The sequence below is a fragment of the Tachypleus tridentatus genome, chromosome 8 (assembly GCF_004210375.1).
Source record: "Tachypleus tridentatus isolate NWPU-2018 chromosome 8, ASM421037v1, whole genome shotgun sequence".
Classification (NCBI taxonomy): domain Eukaryota; kingdom Metazoa; phylum Arthropoda; class Merostomata; order Xiphosura; family Limulidae; genus Tachypleus; species Tachypleus tridentatus.
In genome coordinates, this window is record NC_134832.1 from 133744028 (window position 1) to 133766654 (window position 22627).

The 22627-nt window shown below is 33.7% G+C and overlaps 1 protein-coding gene across 1 annotated transcript in view; it reads left to right on the forward strand.

Annotated features, from left to right (window-relative positions):
* LOC143223537 (suppressor of lurcher protein 1-like) overlaps nucleotides 1–17734 on the forward strand; it is a 139571-nt gene extending 121837 nt beyond the window's left edge. The window contains exons 9-15 of the mRNA XM_076451618.1: nucleotides 2164–2350; nucleotides 5721–5914; nucleotides 6611–6649; nucleotides 12874–13042; nucleotides 13382–13581; nucleotides 16728–16763; nucleotides 17382–17734. Of these exons, the coding sequence (XP_076307733.1) occupies nucleotides 2164–2350; nucleotides 5721–5914; nucleotides 6611–6649; nucleotides 12874–13042; nucleotides 13382–13581; nucleotides 16728–16763; nucleotides 17382–17452 (896 nt within the window). The 3' untranslated portion in view covers nucleotides 17453–17734. The remainder of the gene's footprint in view (nucleotides 1–2163; nucleotides 2351–5720; nucleotides 5915–6610; nucleotides 6650–12873; nucleotides 13043–13381; nucleotides 13582–16727; nucleotides 16764–17381) is intronic.
* The last annotated feature ends 4893 nt before the right edge of the window (nucleotides 17735–22627 follow it).

Genomic DNA, 22627 nt, shown 5'->3' on the forward strand with positions numbered 1-22627 from the left:
CGCGAAAATACTTTTACGAAGCTTCCACAAAAGCGGATTCTTAATTTGGCATTGATTTAAGTTAAAGCACGTAAATAAGTAGGCTTACTAATTACCGTCCATAACGTTGTTAAAGAAATTAAAGTTGCATTATCGTAACAATTAACTGAAGAAGGGTTAAGTAGTAAACCGAACATTATATTGGTATAATAACGGTTCTATTGACATGACACGTAAAATTACGGGTTCTCTACACTTTTATAGTATTTAAATATTTTATTGATCATAAAATTTCAGTTTTTCTCGTATAATGTTTCGATATTATTATGAAATTCTGGTTTACTGTATTCTTCAAATTTGTATTTGATCTACTAAATGGGTAAGCTAGTATTAAGCGTTAGTTCTATTATATATATATATATATACTATTTCGTTCGAGTCCTATTTGGTTGCTAATGCAAGTAAGTTTCACGTGGGTATATTTATGACGTTTTTACTTATTTCATGTTTTCTACGGTGACAAGTAATTTATGTTCTTGATACTTCTTGGAGCAAGAATGAAGTCCAACATCTACTCAGATTTTTCATTTTCTCGTGCTTGATATTACATTGATTTTGTTTATTTTGAATTTCACTAAAAGCTATCTTATAAAAGCTATAAGATAAAGGCTTATCTGCGCTAGCCGTCCCTAATTTAGTAGCGTAAGACTAGAGGGAAGACAGCTAGTCATCACAACCCACCGCCAACTCTGGGGCTACTCTTTTACAACGAATAGTGGGATTGACCGTTACATTATAACGCCCCACGGCTAAAAGGGCGAGCATGTTTGCTGCGACCGGGATTCGAACCCGCGACCCTCGGATTACGAGTCAAACGTCTTAACACGCTTAGCCATGCCGGGCCCTACACTGATTTTGAATTATGCATTTACGAATATGTTACTTTCCCATGTTTCATTGAATCATTAACGTATTATCAATACTGAAACGAAATCAACTGTCAATTCATATCAGTGCGAAGCTGTCAACATTCACAAATTTGTCAGTTCATACTAGTAAAATGTCGTCATTACTGAATGTCAGTTTATATCTATAAAATACTGTCAAGACTGAAAGAAAACCAAATATCAGTTCCTGTCTGTAAAATATTGTAAATACTGAACATCAGTTGTGTTAGTAAAACACTGTCAGTGATGAAAACGATAACAAGAAATATCAGTTCATATAATAAAATATTGCCAGCGCTAAACTCAGAAGGAAACTTTCTCACGTGATTGGAATGTGATCATTTTTTGTGGCACAAAACATACGTTTTTATGTTTGTAAAGGGTTCTAGATAACAGAACCATACAAAGCATTAACCAACAGATATTTGCTTGATTTCTTAATAGGAGACAGTCGCTTGAAATATTATTCTATAATTTACAATACTGATCTAAAGATGTTGTTTGTTTTGTTTGTTTGTTTTGGAATTTCGCACAAAGCTCCTCGAGGGCTATCTGTGCTAGCCGTCCCTAATTTAGCAGTGTAAGACTAGAGGGAAGGCAGCTAGTCATCACCACCCACCGCCAACTCTTGGGCTACTCTTTTACCAACGAATAGTGGGATTGACCGTCACATTATAACGCCCCCACGGCTGGGAGGGCGAGCATGTTTGGCGCGACTCGGGCGCGAACCCGCGACCCTCAGATTACGAAGCGCACGCCTTAACGCGCTAGGCCATGCCAGGCCTTTAAAGATGTTGAAAGATCGTCAACGAATTTATGACTTCCAGTTGACATGATATTGGTTAATGCTATAAATTGTTGTTGTTCATTATATTAATCAGCTTATATTAGAATACACGGTTTTTGTTGTTTCTTTAGGCCTTGAAATGTTTAGTGTTGTTTGTATTGTATGCAACCATTTTTTGTATGAGCTTGTCTAGGTTTATAAAGTAGCCATGTTTTTGTCTGTATTGAGTTACTTTCCCACCTTGAATATAAATCTCAGAAATCTGTTATTAGTTAAACATTGGCGACTTCTTCGTAACACCATGAATACATACTTAGAACTGAAAAAATGAAACAAAAAACCAACAGGGTTATATCAATATTAAACCATCTGAACAATACATACATAGATTATGTATTGTGTTAACTAAATAATTGTCTAGGTTTTATTTATTTTTATTTTTTTCAATAGTGCCTCCTCATCAACAGTGGTTTAATAGCGGTACTTCCAAGAATGGAACCTTTACCAGCCCGAACTACCCAGAACCTTATCCTGACAACTTTTATTGTGTTTACCATTTCACCGCTAGAGGACGCGAAAGAATTCAGATTCTTTTTACTGATTTTGATCTTTACCTTTCAGATGAAGGTATTAAAGAGTAAGTACCCCATCAACGTATTTTTCGTGGTTTTTAAAACTACTTTTCATAATTTTTAACAACACCTGGGCTAATTAGTATTTAGTGGTATATACATTACATGGACAAAATTATGTGGACACCCGACCATCACACCCATATGTGCTTGTGGAACATCTTATTCCAAAACCATAGGCATTAATATGAAGTTGGTCCCTTCTTTGCTGCTATAACAGCTTCTACTCTTCTGGGAAGAACTTTCACTAGATATTGGAACATGGCTGCAGGGATTCGCTTCTATTCAGCCACAAGAGCATTAGTGAGGTTGGCCACTGATGTCGTTCGAAAAGGCCTGGCTCGCAGACGGCGTTCCAATTCATCCCAAAGGTATTCGATGGGGTTGAGGTCACGACTCTGTGCAGGCCAGTCAAGTTCTTCCACACCAACCTCGGCAAATCATGTCTTTATGGACCTCGCTTTGTGCACGAGGGCATTGTCATGCTGAAACAAAAAACGCAAAGTTGGAAGCATACAATTCTCTAAAATGTCATTGTATGCTGTAGCATTAAGATTTCCCTTCATTGGAAACTAAAGACTCTAGCCTAAACCATGAAAAACAGCCTCATACCATTTTTCCTCCTCCACAAAACTTTACAGTTGACATTAAACATTCAGGCAAGTAGTGTTCTCCTGGCATCTGCCCAGATTTGTCTGTCAGACTGCCATATAGTGAAGCGTAATTCATCACTCCAGAGAACGCGTTTCCACTGCTCCAGAGTCCAATGGCAGTGTGTTTTACACCAGTCCAGCCGACGCTTAGTATTGCACGTGGTGATCTTAGGCTTGTGTGTGGCTGTTTGACCTTTGAAATTCATTTCATGAAGCTCCCAATGAACAGTTTTTGTGCTGACGTTGCTTCCAGAGGTAGTTTTGAACTCGGTAGTAAGTGTTGCAACTGTGGACAGTCACTTTTTACGCGCTTCAGCACTCTGCGGTCCCGTTCTGTAAGTTTGTGTGGCCTACCGCTTTGTGGCTGAGCTGTTGTTGCTCCTAAACTTCACAATAACAGCACTCACAGTTAGCCAGGACAGCTATAGTAGGGCAGAAATTTGAAGAACTGACTTGTTGTAAAGGTGGCATCTTATGACAGTGCAACGTTGAAAGCCACTGAGCTCTTCAGTACGACCCATTCTACTGCCAATGTTTATCTATGAATATTGCATGGCTGTGTGCTTGATTTTATGCATCTATTAGCAATGGATGTGGCTGAAATATTTGTTTGTTTGTTTTTGAATTTCGCACAAAGCTACCCAAGGGCTATCTGTCCCTAATTTAGCAGTGAAAGACCACCATCACTACCCACCGCCAACTCTTGGGCTACTCTTTTACCAACGAATAGTGGTCACATTATAACGCCACCACGGCTGAAAGGGCGAGCATGTTTGGCTCGACGGGGATGGGAACCCGAGACCCTTAGTTTACGAGTCGCACGCCTTAACACGCTTGGCCATGATGGGCCCGGCTGAAATAGTGGAACCCGCTAATTAAAAGGGGTGTCCACATATTTTTGGCCATGTAGTGTATATAAACATGCTGTTTTATTGCTTGACTATTATAAGTTAGTGTGTAAGATAATCATATGGTCTAACATGGATGTCATTAAAAATATGAAAACTATAAACAACACATTTATTATCCTAAATATGGCATTAATTAACATGTAAATTGTATTTAATATTTATCAAAACAGTTCATTTTAAAATGAGTTTATTTATCTTAAGTATTTTACTAAACAATAATTATAATAAATTTTCGAAATCTTAAATCTGTATTTAAGCATTTAATGCTCACTTTTAAAATGTGATTCATCCTAAACAAAATGCAAATAAAAATAATCGTATTTATTTATAAATATACTTTTACACGTGTTTTAGAGTCGTTTGTTTTCAACATTAGAAATTGTTTCATAGTTTTATTTTTGCTTAACTGTTAGAATTGTTTTACTTTATAAATTTAAATTTAGATATAAAATTTCCAAATGTTAAACTAGTAAAATAACAAATTGGAAATCACTTTGTACAAAGGCAAAGTACCCTTAGGCCAAGAGTATGTAAACCAATATATTACTATTTACTAATAAGGATAAGGAATTGATAATTTTCAAAATTTATGTTTTATCTTTCTTGAAGCATATCCCGGAACACATTACTTTGTATATCGATTTGATATTTTTCTATATCATCATTCTACTAGTCGTCTTAATGAGAAAAATTTATCTCAAAACTACAGTTCTTACCTGTTCATTGTAAATAAATATGCTACATGATTCGGTCAGACTTCTGTTTATTACCAGACGTATTAAAATGCCGAATATTATAACTAAAACGTTATATTACGATATCGAAAATAATAAGTTTTGTGAAACATAATTTTTCAACGCTTCAAAAATTAGTCAGTTGATATCCTTTTCACCTAGTAATGTGGAAAATTTATTCTTCTAGCTTCTTGCAATTGGATAAAACCGATTTAAATAAACACAAAACATATCTTGCGCCAACCATGGTAGAAGCTTGATGGCTCAATTGCTAACCACGCCCCCTAGTGGCACAGCGGAATGTCTGCAGGCTCACACAACAGATTTTACCTTCTTGTTCCTTAAACTCTATCATTTGGAAAAGTTTGTTAGATCAAATGTTGTTCTTTTTTATTTGAAATACTATACTATATAAATGTTATTGTGCAACGCCGGCATCTAATAAAAATATTTTAAAATATAGAAACTGGAGACTAAAATCTATGTCTTCGAAAATCTTTGGCGTATTTTACTTTTTATTTTCTCTCGTGATTATACCTAAATATTTTAGCTAGGAATCTGAGATGAACTTTGATTGAACTTTCAAAACGAACATATAACTTGATACAACAAAGATCACTTTTAACCATTGAAGTTGAAGTCAAAGTAATGCCTGTTTAGTGTCATCAATTATTTTTAGTCTCTTTATGACTTCTTATGTTTTTTTGTTGTTTTTTTACGAAATATAGCACGATTGGCAAACCTTCAGTGCTTAATCCAACTTTTGAAATTGAAGTCAACGCAACTTATAACAAATACAAACTAAAGATTTCCATAGTTTAACTTTTCGTTAGTGAATTATTTCACAGATAAGTCATTGTGGGACTTCATTTAAATTCATTTGGGTCCATTAATAAACAATTTCAGTTTTCTCTTTTGATTATTACTTACAGTAACTGTTTTCAGTGATAAGAAACCAATATTTAATCTCACATCACTTAACAACAAGATATGATTCAATTAATGTCTCTGTGTGGATGTCATGTTTTTAAGACTCTCAGTTTATAATGTAAATGTGCATCGTCTCGATTCTTGCAGCTGTGCAGGTCCTACTGATGTTGTCATGGTATTTATCACTATCAATGGGCAGAAAGAGAGGCTTAACAACTTCTGTGGTAACAACATCCCCCCTCAACTGATGTCCAACGGTCCATCAATGTCTGTTGAATTCAAGAGTTATCAGCCTCTTTTAGCCCAGAAAGGATTTCGGGCCATTTACCAATTTGTCACTAGTACGTGTCGTGTTTTGTAGATTATTTTATATTTGTTCGTATGTAAGTGATGCCTATAGCCAATAGTATCAGTAAATTTAATCTCTGTTTTATTTATTTTGATAAAAAGTGTCTGTAAATTGTCTTTTTTTATTATTTCGAAATGCTTATTGCGCTAGTCATTCTCGGTTTGGAATGTTAGACTAATAGAAAGGCAGCTAGCTAACAGCACCTACCGCCAGCTTTTGGGTTATTCTTATTTGATAAAAGAATGTAATTTGGCCATTAGTTTTATCACTCATTCACGGCCCCAAACTGCAGAGGGTGATTTTTCGAGAAAAAAAAAACGAATCTCAAAACAATTTTCAATTATTCAAGTCATTCTCCGATAGTTTCAGCGGAATGACTTTAGACTTGCGGTGTCCAGAATTCTGGTTTCGATACTCATTCGGTCAACAGAGCACAAATAACCCACTATGTAGCTTTGCGTTGAAAAACAAATAAACCAGTCAATATAAAAATTGTATTTATTTCAAGCAGTATACATGGCACATTCACAGTATGTCTTTTATTTTGAAAAGTTCTTAAAAATTGATTAGATTTGCAGCGTAATTGTAGAAACAGATATCGATATTTTGTTGCATAAGTAAAATACAGTTACATTTATCATACTGTATTTATAATATTCTGAACAACTTTAATCATATTTTTCTAAAGACTTTGGAATATCAGCTGGAGTGCAAGACCCCCAACAAGGTATGTCTTGATCTGTATTACTTTCATTTAAATACAAATCTAATCATCTACCTAGTTTTGTAACTAATCCTTAGTTATTTTGTGTGTTTTTTCCTAGAACTTTTTTGAGAAATTTTACGTTTTTCGCAAAGAAGAAAATTTTATTCGGGTCTCACGGCTTTAATGTGTGCCATGAAAATAAGTGATTAATTAGATTTTTTTTAAAAATCGATTGAGTTATTTATTGACAAACAGTTCGACCAGATGTCACAGCATTATCTCGTCTTATTCCTCAGTCTTTCTCTATTTAATATATCTAATGAATAACCGGTGTTTACATATATATACTAGAGGATAAACTTGTGTTTCGCGTACGATGTATGTACTAAAATTATTTGTATACTGAAACATTGGTTAAAAGAAACAGATGTAGACGGGATTAAATCCTCGAACTCACTAAACGTGTGCTGTACAATACGAAGCAAAACCCGAAATTTTAATTTTTTCGTGTATACTATAGATATGAGAAGGGTATATTGTTTAAGGAGACAAATCCATTAAATAAATCTATTGTTAGACATGAATGAAACAAAAACACAATGAGCAGAATGTTGGTTGGAACTGTTGTATTTACATTTAAAGTAAAGAAGTGTGATGACTATTCATGACATACACTGCTGGCTAAAATCTTAAGGCCAATGAACATAAATAAAAAATATGCATTTTGTGTTTTTAGACTCAACCACTTATTTCAGTAGAGCTTCGAAAGATGAAAATAAGAACAATTAAAATAAAAATAAATAGACTTTGTTAGCATTTAATATGGAAAATGTGAATACTATGAAATTAGCCTAAATAGTAGTTGGGCAAAAGTTTAAGACCATACCAACAAGAAGTCCTAAACAGGGTAGGAAATGCCCAACAAGACGTCTCAGTAGTCAGTTACCGATTAACGCTTTGTTTTAGTATGGTCTTAAACTTTTGACCAGCTAGTATTTAGACTAGTTTCATAGTGTTCACATTTTCCCTATTAAATGCTAACAAATATTTTATTTTCCTTTTTCTTATTTTCATCTTTCGAGGCTCTACTCAAATAAGTGGTTTAGTCTAACAACGCAAAATGCACATTTTTTTCTTTATGCTCATTGACCTTAAAAAATTTGACCAGCAGTGTGTATATTTGTACACAACATTTCTTGTATAAACACTTTGCCTTTTTGGACAATCGCCATTTTTGACAAAGATCTTGAGATTTTTTTTCTTGATCGAGCTTTTCATAAAATTACGTTATAAAATATTTCATAATATCGAAATGTTCAAAAAATCAACCATTTTTGTTTGTCGTTGTTTACCTTGTTCTTTGTTTTTCATGGTATTAACTTATTTTTTTTCCTTTTTACTCAAAAAAACGCTGGACTTACCACCCACAAAAAAGTGGAAACTGTATAATATTATGCCCGGCAAAATAGGAAACTTAAACAATAAACACACGCTATTTGGCTGTGCATGTACGTACAAATAATAATGGTTGTAGATTAGCAGACGTCATTGATAGTGTAAATTCTATCGTACTTAGCAATGATACACTGACTCACAATGCGACCAGTAACACAAGCGATATATTAGATGTATATCTGAATTCATTCGACCGAAGTCAAATATGCCGACTGTTACGCGTTGAATACGATATAGACAGGGATAATTTACCTACATGGCGTGTCTTCGATCTCTTCACCCCCTACAAAATTATAAAATAACTTAAGACGGCAGATTGGATAAAATATACAAAAATTTTACAACAAAGATTACCAGAAAATACCTTGACAGATGTACAAGTGCCCGCGCAAATAAACACATATTGCCAACCAGTATCTGAGTGCCTTGCATTGACAGCAAAAAAAATAAATGCAAAAAAATACACAAGCAAACATTAGAAAACTGTGGAAACTCCCACACAGAATTATTTAATGATATAAAAGAATGAAGACACCTACGAAGACCACACGGAAACCACTCATTAAAATAAAAACACCCCGAAAAACAAAATACAAACTAAATCAAGAGACTAAAAGAAACTAGGTGAGATAATGTGTGATAATATAAATAATACCACAAACTCAAAACAATTCTGTAGTCATCTTAAAAGGTTTATAAATGCACAAGAAACGCGTTAAAATATCCAACACTTGTTACAAGTGTGGGAGTAACCCACACAAAGAAGGTGAAAAGTGAAATTTTAAAAACTCCTCCACAAATTCTTTCAAATACCGAACCAACCAGACATGAACACATATTTTACAATCAAGTAAATGAGTTTATTAAACAACACCATGAAATCTTCACGCCAGAATTTCCAATAAATACCAATAAACATATCTATCCACAATATAACTAACAAAATATTAACACAAAAAGAGCAACACAGGATATAACCTTGGAAGAAGTAGTACACTCTATCAAAGACAGAAAAACTAAAGCAACAGGGGAAGACCAAATCCAAGCTATACTCCTCACAAACAGTTTGTTTGTTTGGGAATTTCGCACAAAGCTACTCGAGGGCTATCTGTGCTAGCCGTCCCTAATTTAGCAGTGTAAGACTAGAGGGAAGGCAACTAGTCATCACCACCCACCGGCAACTCTTGGGCTACTCTTTTACCAACGAATAGTGGGATTGACCGTCACATTATACACCCCCACGGCTGGGAGGGCGAGCATGTTTAGCGCGACGCGGGCGCGAACCCACGACCCTCGGATTACGAGTCGCACGCCTTACGCGCTAGGCCATGCCGGGCCCCTCACAAAGAGCACTCAGCTATTGTTCAGACACATCACATAATAGTATTATTTAATTTATCACTGAAAACAGGATACATCCAAGACTCTTGGAACAAAGCTAATATTCTGATGTTCCACAAGAAGGGAAAACAAGTAAATAAGCCAGGTAGCTACAGCCTGGTCAGCTTGACTAGCTGAGTAGGAAAAAATTCTCGAACGTATAATAAGCAATCTGTTAATTGCATATTTAGAAATAACGGACATAAAATACAAACCAGATTCGGAATATCTAGACAAGCAAATAGATCATTTAGTAAGATTAATAGAAAAAGTAATAAGTAGCTTTAACATAAAATAATGCACGTTTCCTAGATATTGAGAAAGTATTGGACACTGTCTGGCATAAGGGTCTCATGTTCCGCATGATTGGATTGAAGCTGGTTCTTTAACTTTCTGGAAAACAGAAAATGTAGAATTAATGTGGAGGGAACATACTCGGAGTACTTTACTCCTGAGGCAGGAGTCTCACAGGGAGGGGTAGTTAGCTCAATACTCCTCATCGTGTATGCTATTAACATGCCCTTAAACGACCCAAGTAAAAGGTTCGCGTCACAATTCACAGATGATGTGGCAATTTGGAAAAGTTCATCCACACTGTCAATAGCAGCAAGTAATGTACAATTACAACTAAACAAATTACAGTAATGCTGCTAAATATATAGCAAACAGAACTACTGTTATTTACAAAATCATACAAAATGATAAAAATAATCCCCCAATAATGTACCTACAAGGAACTCGCCTCCAGAATACCACATCAGCAAAATTTCTGGAGATTACACGAGATTCCAAACTAAACTGGAAAAAAACAAAAACATAACGGATATAACAAACAGAACATAGTAACGTGTGAATTATGTCCAGAGTCTGTCAGGTATAACCAAAGGCCATCACCTAAAAATTTTCTGAAAATCTACACAACATAAATCAGACTAGTACTGGAATATGGATGTCCAGACAGAAAACAGTATAAATAAAATTCACACTGTTCAAAACAAAATACTAACTGCTGCATATAGAGTACACAGAAGTACATCAACCAAATGTTTACATAAATATTCAAATATGCCTTACATGTCTGACAGGCTCCAACATATGACAATGGAGTATTTCCATAAAAATCTGTGTAAAAGCATCCTTCTAACAAAGATTAAGAAGTGTCTCATACGTGATGGAGTAGTACCTAAAAACCCCTCCTCATTAGACAACGACATTAGCTGTAATAAATAAACCACCTGTATAAATATATTAATACATTATGAGTATATTATTAAGGTATATGTGTAAATACACTCCTAGTAAGTTAACTAGTGAAAGGTGCGCGAGTGTTTACAGAATTGTTAGTGAGTGTGTAAGATTATTGCACAGACGTAGCATCAGAGAAGTGTTCCCTACGCATAAATCTTAACAGTGTGTAATTAATGGATATGACCTATGAAAAGGATCGGACGAAGTGTCTGTTAGGATGCTAACTCCGGCCCTTTTGGTAATACACCATTAACACTTACAGTAACTGAAACAAACAACTTTACAGGAGGTGGGGAAGAAGTCAGCAGTGAACCTGAACCCCCCCCCCCGTATGACTGATTGATTTTCATGCGCCTCTTTTGAAATAGTTGGAAACGAATAATAGTCATAAAATAGTTAATTTCTAAAATAAATTGTGTAAAAGTAAAATGTTGTTGTGTATTTTATTTGTTGTAAATTTCTTATGTGTATACGTGTCTAAATCTTATTTGTATGTCATCTTTCGCGCGATATTTCAGCTGTATAACATCGAAAATTAATGATGCTGAGTCTATTGCTAATTGCAGTATATTATATAGCGAGTAAATTATTACTGCGCGTACGAAGCGCATTTGAAGTTTTTGATTTTTAGGAACCTGTTGGAATTTGTATTGCAATATAATGATATTTCATTATACATAAGTCACGGAAAGGTAAAGAATTAATACCATGTGTTTTCGTGCATGTTTGTTTTTGTTACTGAAGTAGTATAGATTTTTATAGACAAGCTAAACTAATTTAAAACCTAATGACAAGAACAAGTTATAAATGCAAGAGTCACTGATGTATTTTCATGATTAATAGCTTATTTATAGTAGTCTACTGATTCATCAAATATTTATGTTAGTTAAATCAAAATTCGAGGTCCAATCTATTCTCAAATACATCATTTCAATGAGTTTATTACCCCTCTAAAAAAACATCCAGTGGGAATTGTAGGTTATGTTTAAGATGTCATTTATTCACCAGTAGTAACTCCCAGTAAAGTACTGATTTAAAACAAAATAGTTAGAGCTGATTTTCCCCAATAATAGTTCTGTGTTATTTTGCGAGCACATACCCCCTAGTGATTTTGTGATAAGTCTGACGGCTTGTAACAACGCTCAAAACCAGATTTAGATATCCGTGGTGAACACATTGAGTAGCTTTGTGTTTAACTACAAACAAACAAAAGTGCGCAGTGACGTGTAAAAGACATTGAAAAGGTAAGGGCTCGCTGATATAAAAAGAACACTTTTAAGCATAGAAAAACAAGACGTTTTCTTGGGAAAGAGGTGTTAGGATACCATGGGTTGCCTCTAGTACATACAGAAAACCATGTGAAGCAAACAGATCCTCTTTTATTCCTATGCAACCAGTCTTATAAACACTTTTAAAATCCCAACTTAAGCACTGAATTTTTATTCTATGCAACTAGGCTTATAAAAACTTTTAAAATCTCAACTTAAACACTTAATAAGTATTCCTTATTAATACTTAATGGCATATCACAATCATTCTTTTACTGTAAAGGCCTACAAGTTCCAGTTTGTCATTCGTTTTAAAGATTTTTTTATCTAATTACTTGCAGCAAGGAAGGTGTGTGAATCAGGTATATTTTTCATTAGTTATCGATTTTTTATGACTGAGAAAAGGGGCAGTTTTCGGGCATAAGAGAGGGCAGGCAAAGGACACTCAGCCACCTCTCTATACCCATCACTGAAACTGTGAGAAAATTGTAGTCTAAATTTGCTTATCACTGAAAACTATTCCATTTTAATAAAAAAGAATGTAAATAGTAGTCTTTTCGTGTATTTGCCACATGTCACTGAGTTAAGATTGTTTCGTAGGGTGATTTTCACTTCGAATTTATCTGCATTCCTGAAAAGTAGTTAACTTAAAGAAGAAATAAGGCGGGAACTGCAGTTTATATATATATATATAGTGTTTGTGATTTCCACTCCAGTAACATTAGTTAACTTAGGTGTATCAACTTGCCAGAATAATATTCTCTAGTTTTCATAGCGGTAGGAAAAATTACCGTGGTGCTATTTTGTTATACCGTGTAAATAAATATATGTTCATCTCTTCTTTCTGCTCTGGTCTTTTCCATCGGTTGACAAATAACTTTTGCACTTTTCTAGTGTGTGGATTTATCTTTAATAGCACCGAAAGAACAAATGGTTCCTTCACATCTCCTAACTACCCTGGACTTTACCCTAGAGCAACGGAATGTCATTACTTTTTCTTCGGAAGAGGAAATGAGCGCATTACTTTAACATTTGCATATTTTGATGTAGAGGGCGTTCCACCGTAAGTTTTTGATTAAAAAGATTATATCTAGATAAATAAGTGATGTCTTAAATTTTATCACATTTTTCTGGTTTGCATTATATATCAGTAAGACGTGTTAATTTTGAAAAAAGACTATTGTAAGTTCGTAAATTCTGGTTTCATTTTATGAACTCTAGCACTAAATATGAACATAGCAATTAACAGGATTTTATAAAATTAAATAACCTGATTTTGGGTATAAAATGTCCTCTATACTACAGTAGTATAATAGTAGAATTTAAATGAAACGTACCAATGTTATCATGGGTTAACATTACTGTCAAACGTTTAGTGACTAATCAACTGGAATGTACTTAGGTGTACAACTGACTTGGCTAGCGACTTTGTAGAATTTTCCAACTTTCGTACAGTGGATAGAAAAATACCAAGACACTGTGGTGTTAAGAAACCTAAAATTATCACTTCTGATGGAGACTTTTTTCGCGTCGCCTTCAAATCCAACGGAAAATTTGATGGAACAGGGTTTGAAGCTTTTTACCAATTTCGAAACTATGTTGGTAAGTTCCATATCAGTCCTACTGTTTGGCTTCTTTATATGATATTTATGACTCGATAACAATAAAATAAAAAAGTTAGAAAAACACTGTGACGGAGAGGATGTTAACCATCGTTTGTTTCTTTCTGTGACGGAGAAGATGTTAACCATCGTTTGTTTCTTTCCATCTGGTATTTAAACTGAATTTAATTTTGTGAATTTTTCGTACAACTTCCCAATTCATTATTATATATTATTGATGTCTTTGGAACTATGATATCGGTTCTTTGTAATAACTTAATTATTCCGATAATTTCTTAGCATTGATAAAGCTTTTTTTGTAGCTAATTGTTAGCACAACATATGAACTCAGTGTTATATTTTGTGAATTCAGTTACCAAGTTTTAACACGGTGTTAACTCTTTATAATCTCATTAGTTCACTTTGTTAGTTCCAGTTACCAATCAGCAATAGCATATTACTCGTATGTGTATCCTATCATTAACTGTCAACAGTGCATTATCTATGTGTGAATTCTACTTACTAACTGTTAACAGCATGTATTAAAAACAGTGTTTCAACCTTTAAATGTTCATAGTGTCAGAATCCAAGTTACTAATTGTTAACAGTGTATTACTCATGTGTGTCACATCGCTTCTTCTTTATGCGTATTTGGGTATGTTGGAAATTTTGATACCCAGCTACTACTATGTTGTAGTACTTTAGAGTCAGAGTAACCCACGGTACTCCCACCTTTTTCAGGGCAATGTTCATATATTGTCTTGAGGTGCCTTGTTTTTTTATTTAGCCCGGATGGCTAGGTGGATTAAGGCGTTCGACTCCTAATCTGAGGGCCACAGGTTCGAATCCCCGTCGCACCAAACATGCTCGCCTTTTCAGCAGTGGGGGCGTTATATTGTGATGGTCAATCCCACTATTCGTTAGTAAAAGAGTAGCCTAAGCGTTGGCAGTGGGTGGTGATGACTAGCTGCAACTCCTCTAGTTTTACACTGTTAAATTAGGAACGGTTAGCGCAGATAGCCCTTTGCGCGAAATTCAAAAAACAAACAATTTTTCTTAATTATTTATATAAAAATGTTTATAAACTATGAATATTATACTAATTCTAAATGTCTAGTGCATGGTGGCTAGCTTGATTTCTATTTCTTAAATACATATTCATTGGAGAGAGGTTCTTAGGACTATGCTCATCATGTACATGGTATCTGTCGAGGTCACACAATAAATCATTTTTATGCCAATTTTTATTCAAATAATTTAGTGCATTATGCAAGAGTCTATCGAATACTGTCTCTATGTTTGTATACTTGTGCATAAATGTGGATGAAGTACTGCGGGATACTTTATAAGCTGAAGTTATGATTGAATTTTGTTGTTTTTGTGTTATGTTTAACCAGGCTGGACATGCGTATTCTACAGGGTGGCCCGTAAGTCCCTACCCATCCCATCCATATGTTATTATGTTATATTAAATTACGCATGTATTATAAATTTGTTTCGTTTTTTCAGAGAAATATTTGTCGATGTAAGCCTATTTACACTTGAAGAGCGTATTGTGACATGGCGTCGTTTAATATTATGCAGCGAGAATGAGGGACAGCACACAGATACACTGGATACATAAGATATATATATATATATATATATATATAGGGAATTACGGGCCACCCTGTATAAAAAAGTCTAATGTATGTTTTGTAGATTTTTTATTTTATTATCAAGAGATGTGCCTTGATTTTTACCCGATAGGCTTCTTGCACAATTTGCTCTTTTCCAGATTCTGTTTGTTTGTTTTCTTTTTTGAATTTCGCACAAAGCTACTCGAGGGCTATCTGTGCTAACCGTCCCTAATTTAGCAGTGTAAGACTAGAGGGAAGGCAGCTAGTCATCACCACCCACCGCCAACTCCTGGGCTACTCTTTTACCAACGAATAGTGGGATCCCAAAAATTTAGCCGAGGTAGCAGTCAGTAAAAGTGATCCGTTCATGTATAACTTTGGAGGATCTTTTTTCAGCTTATTTAATCTGGTGAATAGTATTACTTGGTTTTTTGGAATATTTATTTTTATTCTATATTTCTGGCAGTATTCTTCTAAGTTAATTCAGGACTTGTTGGAGGTTTGTTGCTGCTATTGAAGGAGTGAATGCACTTTTCCAGACCGCTATATCGTCAGAAAATTGTTAGGCCAAAACCTAAATTTAGGACCGACAGTGTGTGTCACTGTTACAAATTGTTTGTTTTGAATTTCGCGCAAAGCTACACGAAAGCTATCTGCGCTAGCCGTCCCTAATTTAGCAGTGTAAGACTAGAGGGAAGACAGCTAGTCATCACAACCCACCACCAACTCTGGGGCTACTCTTTTACAACGAATAGTGGGATTGACCGTCACTTTATAACGCCCCATGGCTGAAAAGGCGAGCATGTTTGGTGCGACGGGGATTCGAACCCGCGACTTGTATTTCATCCTATAACTTTTGTTGTTTTATGTAAAATCGAATTATTGTAGTTTTTTCAGAGTTCTTTAGAAGCATATAAAAATGATTGTTTTTGTTTTCATATAGCAAAGTCGCATCGGGTATCTGCTCTGTCCACCGAGGGGAATCGAACCCCTGATTTGAGGGTGATAAATCCTTAGACTTACCGGTGTCCCAGCGGGTCACCAAAAGTGGGTTTGAAAGACGACTTTTCCGAGTGAACTCTTGTACTTCTTATAATCCCCAAATGTAAATTAAAAATGTATTTTTTCAGTATATTGAGCAAAGTGATGAAATATTAAAATATTCAAGTTTTAAAAATACGTTGTGGCACATTGAGTTCTCATAATTTTACCTGAATCTACAAAAACTATTTTATGCAGTTTAACTTTTATAATGATGTATGCACATTCTGTTTAAATATAAACCGATAATTCCTGAACATTAAGATTACCAAAATAATCAAAGTGAAATTCCTTCTATCCCAACATGAATGTACGCGTCACTGCAAATTCATTTGCATACATCTATTTATTCGCTCAACTGAAATGATCGTTCATGAAGTGTCTGATGTTTATAGAAATTTTGAACATTTATTTCAGTGCTTTAACAGTAAGTATAAGACTTTTCCATTACAACTCTTTTACGTTTTTTTTTTTTTTTTTATTTCAGATCCACTCACTGTGAAAAGAATTTCAGGAGCAGAAAGTAGGTATCCTTTTGTGTCGTCTATACTTAAAGTATGGTAACTATCCTATGAACATTTGGAGTATACAGCGAGTAAAAACACTTATAGTAATAGCCTACATGTTATAGTAATTTTATGTGGATTACAATAGTAATATTAAAGTAATAGAAAATGTATTAAAGTAATTACACTATTTCCTACAATAATTAAATATTTAGTTAAGCCTTTTATAACCAGCTGATGTTTAACTAGAGAAATGTTATTCATTGATTTGTTTTAATTAGCATTATCACCATTGTTCAAGTGGTAAAATAAACACTTTAAACAGATTAGCAGTATTTTAATTATGTTGTTTTTGTTATCTTTTTCCAATATTTTCCAAGACGAATAAAGTCGTCTAACAAGTGTTTCTACATAATTAACAACCTCAACGGATTTAGCCAGTAACAAAAGTCTTAGTTTTTAGTTATATATTTTACATTTCAAAGTATTTTGTATTTACAAAAGATAAAATAATGAAGAGAAAAATTATAATTTCCTATTGCCCGTAACAGATTATCTAAAAACTAGACAATTATTATAACTTAGGAACAAAAATTAGTTAATATCTTCAAAACAGAGTCATTCTTTATTTTCAGGTTTACGTCCTCGAAAACTATACATTATTCCACCAGTGGTTACGGTTTCTCTATGTTTGATACTTCTATGAAATTTAAGACGAAACGGTGAACTAGTATCAAGAATTGTACGAGAATGATCACGAGTTTCTAAGCCTTGTACGGTTTATGGTAATTATTGTGAATTACCGTATTGATTCTGATAAGACAGTGGCCTAACCATTACAAAATTCAATTTCGTAGTTTGTGACCCCGAAATCGGAAAGACGTAATAAAAATTGTGCTGGTGTCACACAACTGCAGCTGTCTAAAATATTATAACTGTAGATAATGAGGGTTTAGTTACAGTCAAATTAAAACCAAAACCTTCAGTGTTTATTGTCTAGCGCCTTTATTTAAGAAGTGAAGTTCTAGTTCAAAAATAGTGCCAAAACTTTCTTGGAAGTGCTTAAGTGTTGTATGATGAAATGGCTCAAAACAATATATTCACGTGCGATGATTAGAAAAAAATATATGTCTGTGTATAAAAATTACCTGAATGAAAATTTAATTAAACATTTTCTTAGTATAAATGGATAAGCTACAGTTTGAAATATCAGTATAAAAAAAGATATTTTTATTGATGTTGGCACAGTTTATCAATTTCGAGAATTGAATTTAATAAGGTCTATTTGAGATAAACTAACAATATTAAAGGTATCTGTTAAAACTTCCCTTTACAATCAACGTACATAACTTTCTCTGGGTATTAAGTAAGTGTTTTTACACTGCAAGCACAACAGCAATGCAAGTTTTAATCAAAGCATGCTCGACTTGCAGTTACATAAGGTTGTATCCTGCTTATAGCCTTAGAGGGCAGTAACAATGTCGACACGGTGAAACCTGTTGTTGGAAACGATTGTTACAGGCACGTGCAAGTGTAATGTCTATTGGTTTCAAACATGTAGTGTGGGCGATCCAGAAAAAAAAAAACATTTATCATGACAAGAGCTTGAAATAGCGCAGCAAATTATTTTATCTTTATAGAAAAGTATTATTATACAGGTGTAAACAATAGTTAGTTCAGAGAAACGAACCAATATTATAACTTCCGGTTTATAAATGTATTTAACGTGACCTTCAGTTATGTTGGAAAATAAGAGAATTTTAATCTTTCAAAAAAACGTATTCAAGCGTTTTCAAGTCCTGTGGACAGAAAGGTTCGAACATATAATTCCTTTCCTCTTATTCTGCATCATAACTCGTAGCTTCTTCATACACGTTACTGAAACAAACTGTTACTAATAAAGTGTAATTCAGTTTCTGTGAACATTGCTTATAATGTAGATAGGCATTGTTGCTTTATTACTGGTCAACGTGGACTCCGTCAGTGTTAATCAGATGGGATGTTGGGTTTTATTTTTGATGGTCGGTATAGAACGGATTGAGGTATAAAAAGATTCTGGCGTTCTTTACTAAAATTAGTACCTATTACACTAAAATCTTCATAGGTTAATAAATGAAAGTTAACTTAAGTGTAAAAAAAGGAATAAATGGAATATAATAATGACAATATATTGGGATAATTTTTTGTTTTCGTTTTTCAAAATGTTTTGCTTAATTTTGAAGAAAAAAGAGGGGTAAAATTGCTGATAAGCCCTGTGGATTCCGGAGCTAGCTAACTTGGTTTAAATCTATGCGATATTACAAAATGTTTCTTGCACTTTCAGATGTGGATGTAATATAAGAGTTACAGTCAACCGATACCTTAATGTGGATAGTGGATGATAGAAGATTGTTGGCTGGCAGTCTTCCTTCTGGTCAACAATAAAAAACTAAGAGACGATAGCAAATAGCTTTAGCAGCATTTTCATAAATATCAAATGCTATCTTAACTTTAAATCCGAATTTCATCAACTGAGACGAATGTCACAAAAATAAAATGTTTTAAAATTAACCTTGTGTATTACAAATGTATTATGATTAAACCAAATACTGGACGCGGACCTTTCTTGTGTAATGAAAAATCTATTTGTTGTGGTTGTTATATCTACAAAGTTGGATAAAAGGGACCCCTAAAATAGGGTAAAATAGTCCCTATATCACTCATAACAACTGCAACGTAAAATGAATGATGTATTTAGCAACTGCATTTAAATCACTTAAATCATCACTAAAATACTCCTGACAAAGATTGGAAAGAATGCGAGTCGCGTACAAATTCGACATTTTTTAGAGCAATAACGCGAAAGAACATTGATATTAGTGTAACGGAATTACGTACATTGCTGCCTTTGGCGGAAAGACACATTGCTGATATGGGGTAACGCAGCAGAGGAGAGGGAAATTATTATATATTGTTTTTCTAGTTTGACAAATTAATTACGAGTTTTAAGAGAAAATGGATGTTTTCTTGCACTCATTAAAAGAACCGTAAATTTTTATGAATTTATATTTTAATTAAACTAAAACATTTATGATTATATATATGTACCTTATTTTCATTTTTAGTTATTTATATTTTTTCATCTTTTTATGCTTATATTTTCTTATTCTAACTTGGGAAAGCAGTCACCTTCCCACAATTATCTGCAAGCAGTGAAGGGTGATATAGAATAGAGACGTTATGGACTTGAGAACCCACATCTCGCTCTCCTAATTTCTAGTGTTCTCAGGTGAGACTAGCGAATTGGAGGTTAAGACTGATAGACAGTGTATCCCCACCTCAATGTGGGTTCTACTTCTCCAGTCACCTCCACCCCACCCCAAAAAAAAATCATGTTAATGTTTTTTGGTTTATGGTTTTATTCTCAAGAGGCCTAATGCTGCCCCCAGTGGCTCAGCGACATGTCTGCGACCTTACAACGCTAGAAACCGGGTTTTCATATCATTGTGTAGTTTTGTGCTTAATTAAAAAAACAAGCAAATCTAATGCTTCACCTTTGATATATATGTAATCACCAAACATATCATTCAAAATGTGTTATGAAATAATGACTTAAGTACGAGATCTAACATTATTCCGACACCTGAGTCACTTTAGAGTACTTTTATTGAAAATGAAAATGACTCTGATAACATTAAATGTTTTTAATGTTAATTACTTTCACATTTAATTAATTAGACTTCATTTTTTATTAGATAAGTAAAAATATTCCATTAGTGTTTGTTGTTGTTTTTTCTCCTCTTCATGTAAGCGTTTTAAATTCAATCCAAAAATTAGAGACCAGTGGATATGCGTAAAGTCATTATAGTAAATGTATAATTTACCGAAGATATTAGCATGGAAGGTAGCTTCTATGCAGCTAACCAAAAGTGTTCTGCACAAGCTATCCTTACTTTCCAGCCTGTGCAGTAGAGTAAATACTATTGAACAATATGTAACTTCTCTCTTATAACACACCCATGACTTCGAATTGCGGAACGCAATTTTGCTTTTTGAGGCAACGGGGCGCGAATTACTAACCTTTCCTCTCCATAATCTAATACTGTTTACTGAGTGACTATTTTAATAACAGCTAATTAACATAAGCCACAAAGAGTTTGTTATTGTTCTCTAATTTTTGTTATCCTTACGTATCTTAACATAATAATAAGCCTATTATGTTAATGCTTAGTTAATGTTTTTGAATAAATGTAGAAAATGATTAATAAAAATATTAACTAAGCAGTTGTCACCGTGGGATATGTTATTATAATATCGTTTCGTATTAACTGTGGTTTTGTGGATAACGCTTCATTGTCTCATAAGTAATTTTTATGTCCTATTTTTGTTTTATTGAGGGATAAATGTTACATTTTTATGTTGATGAACAATCATTTCTGCTTTATGACTCAAATTAACTATAATTTTAACTCAAAGAAACGAGCGAGCCTAAAGGCTTATAACGCCAAAACTCGGGTTTCGATACCAGCATTGAGCAAAGAATAGATAGTCCATTGTGTAGCTTTGTGCTTAAAAAAGGAAATAAACAAGTTATTCACCCAGTTGAATAGCATCACTGTGAAACTAACGGTTATACAAAATTGTAGGTAACACTGCTATTTTAATACATTAGAAACTCTGCTGAATCTAAAACTCACTTTAAATGCTAATAAGTTTGTTAACAAAATCATCTTTATTCATGCATAAAGCGTGGTGCATTTTGTGTTTATAAAAATTATACATTACAATCATTCAATAATTTGACGGTAGTTTGATCAAAATAAGGGCAAGTAAGTAAACTTACGATGCAGAAAAATATGTTTAGGACATTTAATACCCAGAAACCACGTATTATTCTGCAAATCTTTGCCTCAATAAAGAGTACAAACTATGATTATTACGTACTTTTGATTTTATAAAAGTTTACACGGAAAATTACTTTAACTGTAGTTGTGTTTGTAAGTTGCAATTAATTGTGGTTAGAATCATAAAACTAGAAAATGTGAAAAGTGAATGCTTTTCCACCCTCTATTCAATCACGAATAAATTCGTCTTCTTTTGCAGTATATCAACCACGTAAATTAATGTTTTTATAGCGATGCCTAATTGCTTGACCAAGTTGGAAAAGTTATTTCTTAGTTTAAACTTATAAATCGACAACTGATGCCTCATTCAAGAACTTAATTTAAAGATAAGCAGACAATTTTACAATTGTTTTTAAGGTTTAGTTTAATTAGGATTTATTTATATAAACACTTCTATGATGAATAATTTTATTTTATAATACGTTAAACTATTTTCTGGTCTCCATTGAAAAACCTCTTGAATTGATTTTATTTACTTACGAAAAAAAAGCACTATATAAACTGAATTAATCGCAAATAAATGATAAAAAAATGATCATACACTAATGTCAAATTAAATGTATATTCTGTATATACCATTAGACCTCAATAGTAGCTTTTTTTTCTAATTATAATTGTACTATAAAAAATTTAAATGTATACAGAGGGGGATGAGGCAATACTTTTATGAAATAGTCTAATAAATGTAGATGGCCCGAAAATATTATGGTAGACTTAAATCCTAATGTTAATATCGTTGGCCTTAAAAATGTATTTCTCGTCAGCAGCTCCCAACTAAAAAAAAAAAAAAATAGAGAAAACTTACTTAATCAAACATCTTGCACATCAAATTTGTATACTTTTCAAATAAGGTATTCAGTAGGCTTGTTTTTCGTTTAGGTATATGCGTTTTAACCAATCTGCTCGAGTTTGTTTCTTGTTTACACGTTTTAAAACAAAACAATCAATTAACCATTTCAATGGCAAATAAATTCGGCTTGCAACAAAGAGTAGCATGG